Source organism: Dama dama, chromosome 7 (assembly GCF_033118175.1).
Source record: "Dama dama isolate Ldn47 chromosome 7, ASM3311817v1, whole genome shotgun sequence".
Classification (NCBI taxonomy): domain Eukaryota; kingdom Metazoa; phylum Chordata; class Mammalia; order Artiodactyla; family Cervidae; genus Dama; species Dama dama.
This window is the reverse complement of record NC_083687.1, coordinates 7,830,130-7,850,218: the sequence shown is the minus strand read 5'-3', so window position 1 is coordinate 7,850,218 and position 20,089 is coordinate 7,830,130. Positions and strand designations below refer to the sequence as shown.

Genomic DNA, 20,089 nt, shown 5'->3' with positions numbered 1-20,089 from the left:
CTGTAGCCTGCCAGTCTCCTTTGTCCGTGAGATTCTCCAGGCAAGAGTACTGGAGTGGGTTGCCGTTTCCTTCTCCAAAAAGTAATGTATATATACATATGTATGTATGTATATATAATTTATTAACTTTTAATTAAGGATAATTATAATGCTGTTAACTTCTGTCATACATCAACATGAAATATATAAATATACATAGAAAACTGAATCACGTTGCTGTACATCTGAAACTATCACAACATTGTAAATCAACTCTACTTCCATTAAAAAAAGACAGATACATTAATATATTTTAAAAATGATTCGATGAAAATGTTCCTTTCATCAAATTTTTCTCCCAATCAGACTCTTCTGGGTTATGCTTTAATTGAAGGTTGACAAATCTGTAGTTTGTACTCAAGTTAATTTGTCTCAAGAACTCTGACATTTATTTTTAAACCATGACTTTGTGTCTGATCCGCCGCATTTTTTACAATGCATTTACTACTTCATATAAATTATACAAAGTGGAGGTTTGGGCTGCATCAGCTCTCAGCCACTGCTGTGCAAGATTTTTGGAAGAAAAAAAAAGGAGAGAAATGATCCCATCTCTGTAGCTCATTTGGGGAGAATACTATTTAAATTTGTTCTTACTGTAAGGCTGAAATTAATCTTGATTTCCCGTCAAATGTACAGGGATTTTACAATTTAGTTCATAATAGTATCTAATTCCTCTAGGGTAGGAGTTAAGATAAACAAGTCACAGACAATGTTTATCTATAAATATAGCAGATGGTGTGGGACTGAGGTCGGTTATTAACTCTGCCGACTTTAATTTCATGGTTATAAAACACAGTAAACCTCACTGTTTATAAAAGGTGGGGGACAATCTCCAATGGGCTTCAGTAGCCAAGAAACCCTCTGTAACATTAATCTCTTCTAACTGATATTTGGTATTCTCCTAGGGTACAATATTTAAGATTGTGGAGTGACTGCTAGTCACATTAAAATTTTCACTGGGATCATTAGCTAGCATTTCTGTCATTGATCTATTATAACCTTGTTAATGAGTTCCATGTGAGTGAAATTTAGTGAATAAGACAATTCTTTCTAAGCCTTACTAGGTGAATGCTTAACAATTACCTTAGGCAGTTATATATCTAAAAGATAGCCTGATTAATCAAAATCCTACCTTTTTTCTAATATAAAGATGAATTGTGATACCTAACTAGTCAAAATGTACTGAGGTGTAGAATTTCACAAAGGAAAATTATAGCATCATTTGAATAATCGGCCAATGTACATTACATACATTTACATTTAGTTAATGAACTGTCTAAAATGTCACGAAACACCATAGAATTTAAAAGAGAAGTGAAATAATGTGTCCTTAATATTCCAATTTATTTAAATATAAAATTTAATTATGATCATTTAGTTCACTAAACATCTGTATGTTTAACTCGATTGAAATTAATTCTTCCCTAAAAAACACCACTGTTAAAAAAAAATTCGAAATAGCTCAATTTTTCCATTCTGAGTTTCTAGTGAATAACAGAATTATTTTATAACCACAAAAGTGAAAAAAAAAAAAGCTCTACTTCTATTGCTTTTACATTCAGAAGAGGTTGACTTTTCACGTCCTAAGAAGGTCAGACTTCTATAAATATGTGATAATCTGATAGGTGAGTTGGGGACTAAAACAATCTTAAGCTAAAAATGTCATAACAGTTAATGCCTGAACTGTGTGCTAATGCCTTAACTCCTTGAGAATTAATTTTCAGTGACAAAATTCTCAGGTACCTTTCTCGCTCTTACGGTAGGCTGCTTCTCCTGCACCCACCCTGATCATTTTATCACTGATCTCAAACAGTCTGGTTCCTGTGATTTCCACCAGGTATTCAGGGTAGACCTCACACCTCGGCTCCAAGGAACTGGCTCCTGACAGCATCAGTCCTGGGCAGAGAGGACTAAATGGGACTGTTGGTTAACATGCCTCCTCTCCTTTCCCGCTCAGAGCCTTTTGTCATTGGATGCAATACCCTGTTTATTTGATACACTCACTTCTGCAAAAAAAATCTATCCACTCAGACTTCCAGGTCTCAAAATGTGTGAAACATCTGTAACAGAAGATAGCAAACTCTCTCTCAAGTGGAGGCTCCACCTCAGTTTCCTTCATTTTTCTTTTCTTTCTTTTATTCTTTTGAGACTTAAAACCCACCTGAACCATTATCATTAAAGAAATAAGTTATTGGTATGTTTGACATATATGTTTGTGTCAACTTAAATCAAAACTAGGGGTGATTTCACTTCAAAGTTATCAATAAAATCACCTAAATCAGAGCTCAGTTAAGTCCAAAGATCCAAAGTTTGCAACTTCTTGTCTTATGAGTTGTGAAGTGAGGGTGGAATACGTTTAGGACAATATAAACAAGAAGAAGAGGGCTACAGACTGGTCAAGAGGACCCCTGACTCTTTGTGACCCCATGGACTGTAGCCCACCAGGTTCCTCTGCCCATGGGATTCTCCAGGCAAGAATACTTGAGTGGGTTGCTATGCCATTCTCCAAGGATCTTCCCAACCCAGGGATCGAACCCAGGTCTCCCACATTGCAGGCAGATTCTTTACCATCTGAGCCACCAGGAAAGCCCTTAAGTGAGGCAAAAATATGTAAAGCCAATATAAAAAAAGGTGGTTCAAAAAGGGAGACAGAATAGGGGAATAAGCAAAACCAGATATTGAAGGGTCTAGGTAGAAAGTTGAGCAGAGTTTAGGGACTCTCCTGAATGTACTCTAAAAATTCACAAATACAGTGGGTCTTGGGGAAATGTGCACTCAATCACTCTTGTAATGAAGGAATATTTTTCAGTATCCCAATGTGCAGCTTTAAATTATTGTATTTTTTCCCTAGTCTATGTATAAGGTAAAATCAACTATATTATAAAATGTAACCATTATTCTAGTAATATTTTTTTAAAAAGCAACTTCAATTATGCAGTTATTTGATTAAAGGTGAAAAAGGCTGTTAAAATTGAATAAAAGTGTTCCCCTTCTACCCAAATCTGTCATATCAATATTATATTAAAATAACATCATAGAAACAAATTGTGGTCTTATAAAGCAAATTACAACCCACGGGATAAAAATAATGCATGACTTTGATATACTTTCACCTCATTTTCATTGTTTTCTTTCAGATTATCTGACCCTGTCTAAGGTCAAAGGCATTGCATTGCAAAAAGGAAAACATGCAAAGGAGATAACCCTCAGTGGATTTCATCCCCCCTTCAATGGTCAGTTAAAACTCCATCCTCTGGTGCTTGCTTCAGCAGCATATATACTAAAAATCCACCCTCTGACATATCTTCAGTATTTATTCTCTCTAAAAGTGCAGTCCTTTAAAAACATCTTTTACTTCTAGGAGAAGTCATCTATGCTCTCATGTGCCTGATGGTCACCTGCGGGATCCTTCTCCTGGTGATGGTCAGACTGAGGTAACAGGATGCAGCTCAGCGGGGAGGGGCTGTAAGGGGACCAGCCCTGTGGGACCACAGGTCAGGACGGCAGTGCTCAGCAGGGCCGGGAAGGAGCGCGTCTCCCTTAAGACACGGGAATCGTGGGAGGGGTCTGTGAGAACGTTACCCTGTCTTCATATGTAAGGGAAGTGTCCTCACACTGGATGAATCACGCTGCATTTTTTTTTCATTTATTTTTATTAGTTGGAGGCTAATTACAATATTGTAGTGGTTTTTGTCATACATTGACATGAATCAGCCATGGATTTACATGTATTCCCCATCCCGATCCCCCCTCTCACCTCCCTCTCTACCCGATCCCTCTGGGTCTTCCCAGTGCACCAGGCCCGAGCACTTGTCTCATGCATCCAACCTGGGCTGGTGATCTGTTTCACCCTAGATAATATACACGTTTCGATGCTGTTCTCTCGAAACATCCCACCCTCGCCTTCTCCCACAGAGTCTAAAAGTCTGTTCTGTACATCTGTGTCTCTTTTTCTGTTTTGCATATAGGGTTATTGTTACCATCTTTCTAAATTCCATATATATGCGTTAGTATACTGTATTGGTCTTTATCTTTCTGGCTTACTTCACTCTGTATAATGGGCTCCAGTTTTCACACTGCATTTTATAAACACATATGCACTGTTCTTCCAGTGAAGTGGCTCTCAATCTTCCCCCTGGTTTTCCTATGAAATCCAAATGGAACTTTGCTGCATTCCTTATTCAGATCCCTTGCAGGATTAATCTGCTCATATAATGCACCTGTCGTGTTTCACACACCTTATATTTACCTGAAGGTATAGTCTTTAATTTCTTATAAGCTGAGTTTTATTCTTATTTTTGTACACTTATTAAGTGAGGTATGAAATGAGGCCTCATCAGGCACCTTAAAAGAACTTATTCCTGTTGCCTGACGTAATTTACTTTTTCCAAATCTCTTTCCTTGGCTGTGAATCTTCTTTCCTTGGCTCTTTCCTTTCCTTGGTCTTCATTGTGAATGTGAGACCTTAGGTTAAAGATATATCAATTGTAGACATCTAAATGTCTGGGGTTCAAAATTTTTCCACTTATTTAACACTTACAAAGAGATATAAAGTGGTGCTCAGTTGCTTATTTTTAATCAAAATAATAATAAAATAATAAATAATAAGCCATAATAAGTAAAGTATTTGATATCTAAATATCAGTGATGTTCATTTGCTTATTAATGATACAAATGTGTAAGAAGTGAAAGTGAAAGTCGCTCAGGCATGTCCAACTCTTTGTGACCCCATGGACTATGCAGTCCATGGATTTCTCCATATATACAAATGTGTATATTTTCGTATAATTTGACTATCCTAAATTTTATGGAAAAATATATATTAAGTGTGTGTGCATACATATATGATATATACATTATAAACATGCACCTAAAATATGTATCAGTAAGATTAGGCCTGAGGGCGGCAGAGCCAGTGGACGTTTATCTCAGGATTCTCAGAGAACAAGATTCAGTAAACTTGATGATGCTGGTATACCTATGGATCCTCAAACCCCAAGGACTCCACGACCAGAGACCAAGACTTAATGGGGAGGTGTGTGGTGGCAGCAAAAATCGGGCACATGATGAGTGTGTGCATTATCCACAGGCATTCAAGCTTACTTATTTTTAAACATACTCCCAGCTAAACATATTCCCATGTTGGATCCAACTCCTCTAACCATTTAATTTGATGCTGACCAATATCAATACCAAACTGTTTTTCTTCAAGGCCTTAAAAGTTGTATTTGTATGAAAAGATATTCTTTGAGTTCCAAGATACAGTTTAAAGGCCAAAGTATTAGAGTCAATTTCAAGGGGGGGAAATAGCATTTGGAATTTATTAAACTTTCCTTTGTTTGGTTTAGAATACTTGAAAGCATGGTTCAGTTACTGGGCCCGCCTAGATATTCCATCACAGAGGACTGATGGGGAGAAGCATAAAAACTTTCCAGCTTAGCAAAATCCTCAGAGGTCCTCAATCTTTACTTTTTAGCACTTAAAGTTCACATCTGCCACCTGGGCCCAGGGGTTTTTTTTACAGATTACTCTTGTGTTTCAGGTAAATAAGGCCCATGACTATTCAAACTTTCCTATATATCAGCTGTTAACTTCTCTTTTCTTACTTGCATAGAAAGTCATGTTCCTTTACTGGATGACAATGAGAGTGTTACAGGCAAAAATGTTGAGTTGACTGTAACATGTATTGAAAAACAAATTTCATATTATATTATTATTACTTATATGATTAACAATACAATAATTATAATATATTATTAATATTATTAATAATATAGCTTATTGTGTATTATAATATTATAACTACATTATACCATTATTTTATATTATACTTAGCTGTAACTTGCTTTCCATGCAATTTTAAATTGATCCTTACATGGATCTGAAAGATCCAGACTCAGCGTTAAAAAATGAGAAAAGTAAAAGCCATCATGGAAAGAAGGAATGAAATGAAACAGAAGCATCAGTAACCACAATACCTGTGTCAACTCACACTGGCGATCAATAATGCTTTCTTCATGAAATCAGGCTGCTTGCCACTTACCTGATGGGCAAATGTAATCCATGTGAACACTTGTTTGTATGCAGTAAACCATTTAAGGCTTTTGCATTTGTTTTGTGTTATACTAAATCAAAACAACTCTAAATTGTCAAAGAATTTTGCAAAGAAGCCAACAACTAAAAATTTAAATATATGAGAAAAAAGACTCTCTTTTTTCTGAAAATGATTTCTTGGAGAACATAGTTAAATGCATGATACTTAGACCTTAGAATATTCTATTTTTTTTAAACTTTATTTCCAAAAACTTTATCATCTTCCTCTTCAGGCATAGAATCGAACCAACAATATAAGCACAGACACATTTGTAAAATCCTTAAAATGGCATATTGTTGACTTTTCCTTTTGTTTTTGTATAGAACCTTCAGGATATTGAATCAAAACAAGAGATCCTTCACCAACCCAAATACCTGGCAGACTCATGACTCATGAAGAGTCACGGATCATTAACAATCACTTTTGTTAAAGCAAGTCAACAGAATATCCTTTCCATCATCAAAGAAAATGTTAGGGTGGATTTAATGATTCTGGATCATCCAGTATGTTCGTGTAAGGTATAATAATGGGTATGATGTTAGATTTGTTTTTTCTTAAGAAAATATTCAAGTATAAATTTACAGTCATATCTCTTGTGACACTTCAGAATTATAGACTCTATAGAATTATAGAATTATCCTTGAAGCCAAAAATTGTTATTCTAAATTACAGTCTGCATGATTTGTTTAATGGTAAATTTGAGTCCATGTAAGAGTAATTGGTTGTGTATCATAATGTAACATTTTAGAGTTAACAGGTTTTTTTTCTGATCAATTTTATGAAGTGAAGTGAAGAGAAGTCTCTCAGTTGTGTCCGACTCTTTGCGATCCCATGGACTGTAGCCCACCAGGCTCCTCGGTCCATGGGATTTTCCAGGCATGAATTCTGGAGTGGGTTGCCATTTCCTTCTCCAGGGGATCTTCCTGAACCAGGGATCGGACCCCGGTCTCCCACATTGTAGGCAGATGCTTTGCCGTCCAAGCTAAATGCCTATTAACTTGCCAAAAGGAGAAATGCTAACAAAAAATCCAGTATATTTGTTATTTGTATATTCATTTCCAAATCATCAACCAAATCATTAGCATTGACTTTAAGTTTCTAAATATGCTTCATTAGATGATTAGTTCTAAAAATCAGAAGTTATATTTTTGGATTTTGTAATCTGAATATTGTTGAACTTTTTAACTTGATTTCTTTATGTCATATTTGGAAATATATAAAGCAACTACACTGGTTGAAAAAAAATCAATGTGCATTTCAATGATATATTTCATTTGTAAACTTAATTTTTCTATGCTAATTTTTACTGAGCTTATGCAATATAAAGTAACATGATAATTGTTACTTTCTATAGTGTTACTATATTGCTACTTTAGGCCTGACTTGACATCTGAATATAATTATGAACAGAAAATTGTGGAAAAGATGTTTGTTAAGTTTTTGATACATATGTGCTATTCAATTGTCTACAATCACATTGTTACCCATTGCTAAGAAAAAACATGAGCTTGTTTTATCTGTAGTGACACAGAGATTCAAATATTCAAGAACAAGAACATATATTTAGTGATAAATTTACAATTAAAAGTCAACATTTTCTACCAGCTTGGTAGCATATGTATTGTTGTTCACTACACTTCAGGTCAAATTGTCTACATTCAATTAAATCTGAAATTAACATTTGGCTGTGTTTAACTGGCGTAACGGAAAAGCCAACCTTTATCTTTTCAAACGGGGAAGAATGATATTCAGTGAGTCACAAAACTCGTCAAAGAGCTCTCCATATCCCAGAGGCTGTTCATTTACTTAGTTACATAAGAGAAGGTAAATAGTACTTTCCATCTCCCAGTCGCTGCCATTTAATGCAGGCTTGCTAAAGCCTGAGAAGTGGGCTGTTTTCTAGAAAACAGAGGGAGGAAATCAAGTTGCTTTTAGAAATATGTTTGTGTTGAATAGAGAATAGTGGAGGATCAGTCAGTTCAGTTCAGTTCAGTCGCTCAGTCGTGTCTGACTCTTTGCGACCCCATGAATCACAGCATGCCAGGCCTCCCTGTCCATCACCAACTCCCGGAGTTTACTCAAACTCATGTCTATCAAGTCGGTGATGCCATCCAGCCATCTCATCCTCTGTTGTCCCCTTCTCCTCCTGCCCCCAATCCCTCCCAGCATCAGGGCCTTTTCCAATGACTCAACTCTTCTCATGAGGTGGCCAAAGTATTGGAGTTTCAGTTTCAGCATCAGTCCTTCTAATGAACACCCAGGACTGATCTCCTTTAGGATGGACTGGTTGGATCCCCTTGCAGTCCAAGGGACTCTCAAGAGTCTTCTCCAACACCACAGCTCAAAAGCATCAATTCTTCAGCGCTCGGCTTTCTTCATAGTCCAACTCTCACATCCATACATGGCCACTGGAAAAACCACAGCCTTGACCAGACAGACCTTTGTTGGCAAAGTAATGTCTGCATTTTAATATGCTATCTAGGTTGGTCATAACTTTCCTTCCAAGGAGTGTCTTTTAATTTCATGGCTTCAGTCACCATCTGCAGTGATTTTGGAGCCCCCCAAAATAAAGTCTGACACTGTTTCCACTGTCTCCCCATCTATTTCCCATGAGTTGATGGGACTGGATGCCATGATCTTAGTTTTCTGAATGTTAAGCTTTAAGCCAATTTTTTCACTCTCCTCTTTCACTTTCATCAAGAGGCTTTTTAGTTCCTCGTCACTTTCTGCCATAAGGGTGGTGTCATCTGCAAATCTGAGGTTATTGATATTTCTCCTGGCAATCTAGATCCCAGCTTGTGCCTCTTCCAGCCCAGCCTTTCTCATGATGCACTCTGCATATAAGTTAAATAAGCAGGGTGACAATATACAGCCCTTACATACTCCTTTTCCTATTTGGAACCAGTCTGTTGTTCCATGTCCAGTTCTAACTGTTGCTTCCTGACCTGCATATAGGTTTCTCAAGAGGCAGGTCAGGTGGTCTGGTATTCCCATCTCTTTCAGAATTTCCCACAGTTTATTGTGATCCACACAGTCGAAGGTTTTGGCGTAGTCAATAAAGCAGAAATAGATGTTTTACTGGAACTCTCTTGCTTTTTCGATGATCCAGCGGATGATGGAAATTTGATCTCTGGTTCCTCTGACTTTCCTAAAACCAGCTTGAACATCTGGAAGTTCACGAATTGCTGAAGGCTGGCTTGGAGAATTTTGAGAATTACTTTACTAGCGTGTGAGATGAGTGCAATTGTGCGGTAGTTTGAGCATTTTGGGGGATTGCCTTTCTTAGGGATTGGAATGAAAACTGACCTTTTCCAGTTCTGTGGCCACTGCCGAGTTTTCCAAATTTGCTGGCATTTTGAGGCAGCACTTTCACAGCATCATCTTTCAGGATTTGAAATAGCTCAACTGTGTGAAATAATAAGTGAGGATTAAAAAGATAAAGCAATTTCTTGTAGTCTTACAGTGGTCAACAAAAAAATTAGTAATTGAACACTGATAAAGTAGATTTCAGAATCTTTTATCTTAAATCCTAAACTCTACTGACAGTTTCTCCTCGCAGCTGTAATTATGCCATTTTTGCACATAAACAACCAGGAAATAGCTGTTTCAAATAATCTTCTCTGAAGCACTGCCTTTATCAATTTACATTACTTGTCTAGTAATTACATGCATTTACCTGTAATAAATCCCATGGACAGAAGAGCTGGCAGGCTGTGGTCCATATGGTCACAGAGAGTCTGACATGACTGGAGTGACTTAGCACACACACACACACACACCTATAGTAAAATGCCTTAAGCAATAAGGAACACATAATATTTCCTATATCAAAAGTTCCAAAATAGAATATCTCAAGGATCAGTTGATTTAGCCATTTAGTGACAACTTCTAGGATTCAAATTTTTCTTTTCCACTATTTTCATAGTCAGTGAATGACTGGCACAGGTCAAGCTTCATAAGAAGATATGGACATCAGTTCAGTTCAGTCTCTCAGTCGTGTCCGAATCTGTGACCCCATGGACTGCAGCACACCAGGCCTCCCTGTTCATCACCAACTCCCTGAGTTTACCCAAACTCATGTCCATTGAGTCAGTGATGCCATCCAACCATCTCATCTTCTGTCTTCTCCTTCTCCTCCCACCTTCAATCTATCTCAACATCAGGTTCTTTTCAAATGAGTCACTTCTTCCCATCAGGTGACCAAAGTATTGGAGTTTCAGCTTCAGCATCAGTCATTCCAATGAATATTCAGGATTGATTTCCTTTAGGAATGACTGGTTGGATCTCCTTGCAGTCCAAGGGACTCTCAAGAGTCTTCACAACATAATTCAAAAGCATCAGTTCTCTGGTGCTCAACTTTCTTTATAGTCCAACTCTCACATCCATACATGACTAGTGGAAAAAACCATAGCTTTGACTAAATGGACCTTTGTTAGCAAAGTAATGTCTCTGCTTTTTAATATGCTGTCTAGGTTGGTCATAGCTTTTCTTCCAAGGAGCAAGCATCTTTTAATTTCATAGCTACAGTTACTATATGCAGTGATTTGGGAGCCCAAAAAATAAAATCTCTTAATGTTTCCATTTTTCCCCCATCTATTTGTCATGCAGTGATGGGACTGGATGCCATGATCTTAGTTTTCTGATGGTTGAGTTTTAAGCCAAATTTTTCACTATCTTCTTTCACTTTCATCACAAGGCTCTTTAGTTCTTCTTTGCTTTCTGCCAAGGGTGGTGTCATCTGCATATCTAGAGTTATTGATATTTCTCCCAGCAATCTTGATTCCAGCTTGTGCTTCATCTAGCCTGGAATTTTGCATTATGTACTCTCCATATAAGTTAAATTAGCAGAGTGACGATACTCAGCCTTGTCTTACTCCTTTGCTGATTTGGAATCAGTCTGTTGTTCCATGTCCAGTTGTATCTGTTGCTTCTTGACCTGCATATAGGTTTCTCAGGAGGCAGGTCAGGTGTCTGGTATTCCCATCTCTTTCTGAATGTTCCACAGTTTATTGTGATCCACACAGTCGAAAGCTTTGGTGTAGTCAATAAAGCAGAAATAGATGATTTTCTGGAACTCTCTTGCTTTTTCGATGATCCGGCAGATGTTTGCAATTTGATCTCTGGTTCCTCTGCCTTTTCTAAATCCAGCTTGAACATCTGGAATTTAATGGTTCACATACTGTTGAAACCTAACTTGGAGAATTTTAAGTATTACTTTACTAGTATGTGAGATGAGTGCTATTCTGTGATAGCTTGAATGTTCTTTGGCTTTTACTTTCTTTGGGACTGGAATGAAAACCGACCTTTTCCAGTCCTGTGGCCACTGCTGAGTTTTCCATATTTGCTGACATATTGAGTGCAGCACTTTCACAGCATCATCTTTTAGGATTTGAAACAGCTCAACTGGAATTCTATCACCTCCACTAGCTTTGTTCCTACGGCCCACTTGACTTCGCAATCTCAGATATCTGACTCTAGGTGAGCGATTGCACTATCATGGTTATTTGGGTCATGAAGATCTTTTTTGTATGGTTCTGTGTATTCTTCCACCTCTTCTTAATATCTTCTGCTTCTGTTAGAGCCATACCATTTTTGTCCTTTATTGTGCCCATCTTTGCATGACATGTTTCCTTGGTGTCTCTAATTTTCTTGAGGAGATCTCTAGTCTTTCCCATTCTATTATTTTCCTCTATTTCTTTGCATTGATCACTGGGGAAGGCTTTCTTATATCTCCTTGCTATTCTTTGGAACTCTGCATTCAAATGGATATATCTTTCCTTTTTTCCTTTACCTTTCATTTCTCTTATTTTCATAGCTGTTTGCAAGGCCTCCTCAGACAAGTATTTTGCCTTTTTGCATTTCTTTTTCTTGGGGATGATCTTGATTACTGCCTCTTGTACAAATTCACAATTTCTGTCCATAGTTCTTCAGGTACTCTGTTTATCAGATCTAATCCCTCGAATCTATTTGTCATTTCCACTGTATAATCATAAGGGATTTGATTTAGGCCATATCTTAATGGTGTAGTGGCTTTCCCTACTTTCTTCAATTTAATTCTGAATTTGGCAAAAAAGCGTTCATGATCTGAGCCACAGTCAGCTCTCGGTCTTGTTTCTGCTGACTGTATAGAGCTTCTCCATCTTTGGCTGCAAAGAATATAATCAATATGATTTTGGTATTGACCATCTGGTAATGTCCACGTGTAGAGTCATCTCTTGTGTTGTTGGAAGAGTGTGTTTGCTATGACCAGCATGTTCTTTTGGAAAAACTGTTAGTCTTTGACGTGCTTTGTTTTGTATTCCAAGGCCAAATTTGCCTGTTACTCCAAGTATCTCTTGACTTCCTACTTTTGCATTCCAGTCCCCTATAATGAAAAGGACAACCTTTTTTCAGTGTTAGTTCTAGAAGGTCTTGTAGGTCTTCATAGAACTATTCAACTTTAGCTTCTTCAGCATTACTGGTCAAGGCATAGACTTGGATTACTGTGATATTGAATGGTTTGACTCGGAAATGAACAGAGATCATTTTGTCATTTTTGAGATGACATCCAAGTACTGCATTTCAGACTCTTTTGTTGACTATGATGGCTTCTCCATTTATACTAAGGGATTCTTGCCCAAAGTAGTAGATATAACGGTCATCTGAGTTAAATTCACCCATTCCTGTCCATTTTAGTTCACTGATTCCTAATATGTTGATGTTCAGTCTTGCCATCTCCTGTTTCACCACTTCCAATTTGCTTTGATTCATGAACCTAACATTCCAGGTTCCTATGCAATATTGCTCTTTACAGCATCGGACTTTACTTCCATCACCAGTCACATCCACCACTGGGCTTTGTTTTCCCTTTGGCTCCATCTCTTCATTCTTTCTGGAGTTATTTCTCCACTGAACTCCAGTAACATATTGGGCACCTACTGACCTGGGGAGTTCATCTTTCATTGTGATATCTTTTTGCCTTTTCCTACTGTTCATGGGGTTCTCAAGGCAAGAATACTGAGGTGATTTGCCATTCCCTTCTCCAGTGAGCATGTTTTGTCAGACCTCTCCACCATGACCCATCTGTCTTGGGTGGCCCTACTTGTCATGGCCCTACTTGTCATTGAGTTAGACAAGGCTGTGGTCCATGCAATTAGGTTGGTTAGTTTTCTGTGATTGTGGTTTTCATTCTGTGTGCCCTCTGATGGTTAAGCATAAGAGTCTTATGGAAGCTTCCTGGTGAGAGAGACTGACTGAGGGGGAAACTTATATGGACATACAGGAATTTAAATTGCCAGAATTCACTTAGTCTAATAAGAACTGATCCCAAATCATCTGAGGAAAGGATGAATTCCCATGTAAAATCAGACTTCTATTTAGCAAGGATGAAGAGGATAGGAAGCTTGGGTAGGCAGCCAACAGTTTTATTTTTATTTGTTTTTAATTGGAACATAATTGCTTTGCAATATTGTGTTGGGTCTGCCATATAACAATGGGGATCAGCCACAAGTACACTTACATCCCCTCCCTCGTGAACCTCCAACTACCTTCTTTGTAAATAAGTGATGCCTGTCAAGACATCAAAAAAATAAACCACATCAGTCTAGGCTTAAATTCTATATTTCCTGAGGCTCTTTGGAACTAACGAGCACAAACTTAAAATAGTGTTTCTCTGTGTGTCAAAGGGTTCAAGTTCTATTGATTCAAAATTTTTTTCTATTTATTAATGGACACATTTCATATGGTAGAAAACAATATTGGTTTTTTTGTGTAGGCAGGAACTTTTCATCTCCGGTAAAACTTCTCCCAGGAATGTAGAGATCATCCATTCACTGGCAGAGGAAATTTTTGAAGGCTGTGCTTCTGAAAACGAAGAACCTGGTGAGTGATGAGGGAAACATCACTGCCTGTGTTTCTCCTGGGAGGTGCTCATCAGAGGACTCATCTATGTATTAGGAACTTCTGCTTCAACAGCACTAGATTGGTTAAATAAATGTCTCTCAGATACTAATATCATGTTCCCAAATGTTAATAAAACAAAATATCACAGGTCCCTGATGCCAAACAAGTTCACCATCAAGACAGAGGGGTCACGCCTAAAAGGTAAAGGTGAGGTACAACCTGTGAAGAAAATGCTGGGAAACAAAATTTCCAGAAAGAGGAAATTCAAAAAGAGTAGGTGTCTGTTAGGAACAAGCTTCAGAAATACCTAAGCTTTTCAGATCATGTCATCAAAATTAGTGTGCAAATAATAAGCATTGGACTAAAACAGTAGAATTTAAAGATATGTAATAGGAAAACAGAATTTGTTAATGCCCCTAAGATCTCAATAGTAGAGATCTTCCTCTCTTTGAAGATCAGATTTGAGGGATTTGGAAGAGCACAATGGTTGATGGACACATAAAGACTTATTTAGTATTTCCATGTTTGTTCTGAACCTTGATAGAATGTGGAGGTGGGTGCAGAAGAGGGGAGTGAAAATAAGGAGTGAACAGAACAGCACTGTGGGCAGAAATATTGAAATGCACAAGGATAATTCATTGTAAAAATTACAAGGTATATCCCACCTATGATGGTAGTTCTATTTAAAGCAAACGACTAGATAATAAAGAAAAGGAAATATCATTTTACACATCCATCTGGTTGTCTTACAAATACTGTAAATTTCTTTCATCACAGTTATTAATCCTTGTCCATCTTTTCTTCCTCCTCTTCTGCTATCTTTTTTCCTTAAAATTTTCCTAAAAAGTTCCTAAAAATTTTCCATAAAATTTTTTTCTAATTTTTAAAGGTTTATAAAGGCTAGGAGGGAAATAAGTTTAGGAAAGGAGAAATCAGCAGCAGAATACTGTGAAAGGGCTAAGAAATAGGCACTGCCCATAAAAACACTGAGATCCATTCTTTTAGTCATTTCAAATGCACTTCAGATGAAATAACTTACAAAGTAAAATAAGTGCATTCCTTATCTCATAAGGTGATATCCCCTCACACCTGTTAGAATGGCTACCATCAAAAAGACAAGAGATGAGTGTTGGAGAGGATGTGGAAAAATGGGAATCCTTGTGCACCATTGGTGGGAATGCAAATTGAGCCACTATGGCAAACAGTGGTTCCTCAAAAAAAAAAAAAACCGGTCATATGAGCCAAGAATTCCACTTCTGGGTGTATATCCAAAGGATACGAAAGCAGCATCTTGAAAATATATCTGTACCCCCATGTTGATTACGGCGTTATTCACAGCAGCCAAGACACAGAAGCAGGCCTAGTGTCCATCTATGGATGATGGATAAAGAAGGTACACACACACAGGAATATTATTAAGCCATAAGAAAAGGAGAATCTTGTCATTTGCAACAACGTGGCTGGAACTTGAGGGCATTATGCTCACTGAAAAGGCAGACAAAGAAAACCTCTGTATGTTCTCACAGTTACGTGGAATCTAAAAAACAGCTCACAGAAACAGAGACTAGCGTGGTTTCCAGGGGCTAGAGTCTGCAGGAAATGAAGAGATGCTGGTCAAAGGGACACATTTCTAGTTATAAGATTAATATATTCTGGGCATGGTGACTATAGTTCAATATCATACTTTACACTTGGAACTTCATAGGAGAGTAGATGAAGAGAAATGTTAACTATATGAGGTAACAAAAGTGCTAAATAATCATGGTGTAGTGTCAGGAAGCATTTAACAGGAGGCTTCCTGTGTGCTGTTTTGGATCTGCCAGGAAACCTTTGGCGCTTATTAGGAGAGGCACACCTTTCCGGGGCTGAGGAATCCACACATTTCCTTTGTTAGCTTCTCATTATGGTGATAAGTACCCCTTTCTCTCTTTAATAGGGATCACCTTGTGTTTTGTAAGTCTGGAATTTTAATCTTTATCTTTGCTGAGAATAATTACCTTGTAAGACAGTATATATGCCCACACCATGTCGATTAAAACACCTTTACTCCATCAGAGCTTTGGTCCCTGAGTTTTTCTTTCTTTCTTTCTCTCTCTCTCTCTCTATTTCTGGCTGATTCCCTGGAGCGCGAAAGCTGGCTGAGTAACCCAGGAAATATTAGCATTTTTCCATCTTTCACTCTCTCATCGTCGGCTCCGGCCCACCAGGTTCCGGTCCAATAAAGGACCAACAGTGTAGGAATCATTTCTCAGTATATAATAGTCAGTTCAGTTCAGTTCAGTCGCTCAGTCGTGTCCGACTCTTTGCGGCCCCGTGAATCGCAGCACGCCAGGCCTCCCTGTCCATCACAAACTCCCGGAGTTTACTCAAACTCATGTCCATCGAGTCAGTGATGCCATCCAGCCATCTCATCCTCTGTCATCCCCTTCTCCTCCTGCCCCCAATTCCTCCCAGCATCAGGGTCTTTTTCAATGAGTTAACTCTTCACATCAGGTGGCCAAAGTACTGGAGTTTCAGCTTCAGCATCAGTCCTTCCAATGAACACCCAGGACTGATCTCCTTTAGGATGGACTGGTTGGATCTCCTTGCAGTCCAAGGGACTCTCAAGAATCCTCTCCAACACCACAGTTCAAAAGCATCAATTTTTCGGTGCTCAGCTTTCTTCACAGTCCAACTCTCACATCCATACATGACCACTGGAAAAACCATACCCTTGACCAGATGGACCTTTGTTGGCAAAGTAATGTCTCTGCATTTTAATATGCTATCTAGGTTGGTCATACCTTTCCTTCCAAGGAGTAAGCATCTTTTAATTTCATTGCTGCAGTCACCATCTGCAGTGATTTTGGAGCCCAAATAAATAAAGTCTGACACTGTTTCCACTGTCTCCCCATCTATTCCCCATGAAGTGATGGGCCCAGATGCCATGATCTTAGTTTTATGAATGTTGAGCTTTAAGTCAACTTTTTCATTCTCTTTCACTTTCATCAAGAGGCTTTTTAGTTCCTCTTCACTCTCTGCCATAAGGGTGGTGTCATCTGCATATCTGAGGTTATTGATATTTCTCCTGGCAATCTTGATTCCAGCTTGTGCTTCATCCAGCCCAGCATTTCTCATGATGTACTCTGCATAGAACTTAAATAAGCAGGGTGACAACATACAGCCTTGACATACTCTTTTTCCTATTTGGAACCAGTCTGTTGTTCCATGTCCAGTTCCAACTGTTGCTTCCTGATCTGCATACAGGTTTCTCAAGAGGCAGGTCAGGTGGTCTGGTATTCCCATCTCTTTCAGAATTTTCCACAGTGTATTGTGATCCACACAGTTGATGGCTTTGGCGTAGTCAATAAAGCAGAAATAGATGTTTTTCTGGAACTCTCTTGCTTTTTTGATGATCCAGCAGATATTGGTGATTTGATCTCTGGTTCCTCTACCTTTTCTAAAACCAGCTTGAACATCTGGAAGTTCACGGTTCATGTATTGCTGAAGCCTGGCTTGGAGAATTTTGAGCATTACTTTACTAAGGTGTGAGATGAGTGCAATTGTGTGGTAGTTTGAGCATGCTTTGGGATTGCCTTTCTTAGGGATTGGAATGAAAACTGACCTTTTCTAGTCCTGTGGCCTCTGCTGAGTTTTCCAAATTTGCTGGCATATTATATAATTGTATCAAATCATAATAGTGTACCTCTTAAATTTACCCAAGGTTGTATGTCAATAAAGCTAGGGGAAAGTAATTAATCTTGATTTCCAATCATGTCCACGAGTCTTTGAATCATTCAGTACAAGAGAAAAGAAAGTAGAGAGAACTAATGGCAAATAATTTATATTTTTATATAAATATTCAGAAAATTGATGAGAATAGCCAGAAGCTGGTTATGGGTCTACCAAATCTATGGACTAAGCATTAAGGTATGGGAGCATCATTAGTGTGGGGGTCTGATACAATGCATGTTGTCCATGTTTACATGGGCAACACTTGGAGAAGTTGGCTTTTGTCACTTGCATATCAGCTTATCCATCTTCCTTGAGTGACAGGGAGGCAGATATATAAAAAGAATAAAAATTTTTAAATAAGTATTTTAGGGGTTGAAGGAGACAAATAGTCCCTCTTATCTGTAAGGATACTGTTGAATAAGAGAACATTTTCATATTCTGTTGCTTTGTTGCTTGGGGATATTCTTCATTATTGAGACTAAATTTATGATAGTGGCAGCTCTAATCTTTTAACTGATAACTGGCTCCACATAAGAGCATATGAAACAGTTCTGAATAATGTAATCTAAACAACTTATAAAACAGTAAAGGATACAAACATTATACTGTTGTCTTACAGAATATATGTAACATGCATGTAGCATGTATGTAACGTGTGTAAGTGAAAGTTGTTTAGTGGAGTCCAACTCTTTGCCACCCTTTGGAATTCTCCAGGCCAGAATACTGGAGTGGGTAGCTGTTTCCTTCTCCAGAGGATCTTCCCAATCCAGGGATCAAACCCAGGTCTCCCGCACTGCGAGCAGATTCTTTACCAGCTGAGCCACAAGGGAAGCCCACGAATACTGGAGTGGGTAGCCTATCCCTTCTCCAGCGGATCTTCCCAACCCAGAAATCGAACCGGGATCTGCTGCATTGCAGGCAAATTCTTTATCAACTGAGCGATCAGCGAAGCCCTGATACATACTTGATATATACCTGATACATATCAGGGCTTCCCTGATATCAGCAAACATGTATGGAAAGGTAATGGATATTTATATTTATCTGTCTGCTTTCAGAAGTTCCTGTTCCCTCCCGTGATGGGAAATATACCTTAAAGTCTCCAAGAAAGAAACCAGAATGTTTATTCAGGTGAACTTGGTCCTCTTGGAAAACAAGTCAGATATTTTAGCTTTGGACTCCCAGTTGGGGGACCTCCCACCTGTCTCTGCCCTCTTCCTTCCCAGGAGGGTGAATTTATGAAGGGAGAACAGGCCGAGGCATGACGGCGGCCTTCTGTGCGTTCTCTGGTCTCCGCTGGGAGGCGCTATTCTGTCTGGTCTCCGGCCACGTTGCGGAAGTCTGCTAGGATGACGGGTCCACACTGCTCCTTCGGGCCCCGTGGTTCCTTGTCAAGCCTTCCAGTTTTGGAAGGCTCCCATATAGGGTGGTTTTCTTCCTCTAAAGCTGGGCCTCATCTCGCTCCCTAGAGAGGATCGCTGCACTCCTGTCTTCCTCTGGAGAGCCAAAGGGCCAGCCACTCTCTCTGCACACGGCTATATTATGTGCTATTTTGTTGAAGCGAACATCAGTTCCCTCCTTCAGTCATAGCTCCCATCCCGCTGGAGTTACAGAGCCATAAAATTTTGGTAATATGATTAATGCACAGCATTGTTGACAGGAAAGAAGTGAGGCCTCTATACTGGGATTTTCCCCAAACTTATATGGGTGTAAGTACTGTTCCTCATTTCTGTCCTGGCCCCAAACCCCCAGGGAGATCCATTACAGATGGTGGGTTGTGACTGAGCAGAGGGGAGTGGTCAAGAAGGAGACAGGACAAGATGCCCACACTGAAACTCCTGCCTCCACCTTTTTCTTCCCTCCATCTCCCCACAGTCACCATCTAAAGTAGACTTCTATCCCTCCATAGCCTCCGTTTCTTTTCCACTATAACTTTTAATGCAGCTTTATGACGCAAATCTACCAGAGTTAGATCATGATAACACAAGGACATTTTTAACATTTAGAAAACACTACTCTCTTCACAAACCCTGGCTTTCAAAGCCATTATTCCTTTAAGTGCTTGAAAAGGCTAGACTTTAAGCTCCAGCTGAACAATGACTCCTTTGTTCTAAGGCTCTACCCAGTCTTTTACAGGAGTAATGGATACTTGTTGCTTGGCTTTGGAGCTGTAGAGAATCACGATTCAAGGAAAATGAAAAAAAAAAAAAAAAGTGATGACTTAAGATATTCCACTATGTTCCTATTACAGATATACAATGGTTCGACTAAAAACTAGCGTTATTAGAGAGGCAACAAGGACAAGGGAAATGGGAGGAAAAGAAATGAGGTGATGAGAAGAAATGAGAAGAGAAAAGAAAA

General features: G+C 38.7%; 1 protein-coding gene across 1 annotated transcript in view; it reads left to right on the top strand.

Annotated features, from left to right (window-relative positions):
- GFRAL (GDNF family receptor alpha like) overlaps positions 1 to 6,529 on the top strand; it is a 75,655-nt gene extending 69,126 nt beyond the window's left edge. The window contains exons 7-9 of the mRNA XM_061147768.1: positions 3,177 to 3,272; positions 3,401 to 3,473; positions 6,457 to 6,529. Coding sequence (XP_061003751.1) covers positions 3,177 to 3,272; positions 3,401 to 3,473; positions 6,457 to 6,529 — 242 coding nt within the window. The remainder of the gene's footprint in view (positions 1 to 3,176; positions 3,273 to 3,400; positions 3,474 to 6,456) is intronic.
- Positions 6,530 to 20,089: the final 13,560 nt, after the last annotated feature.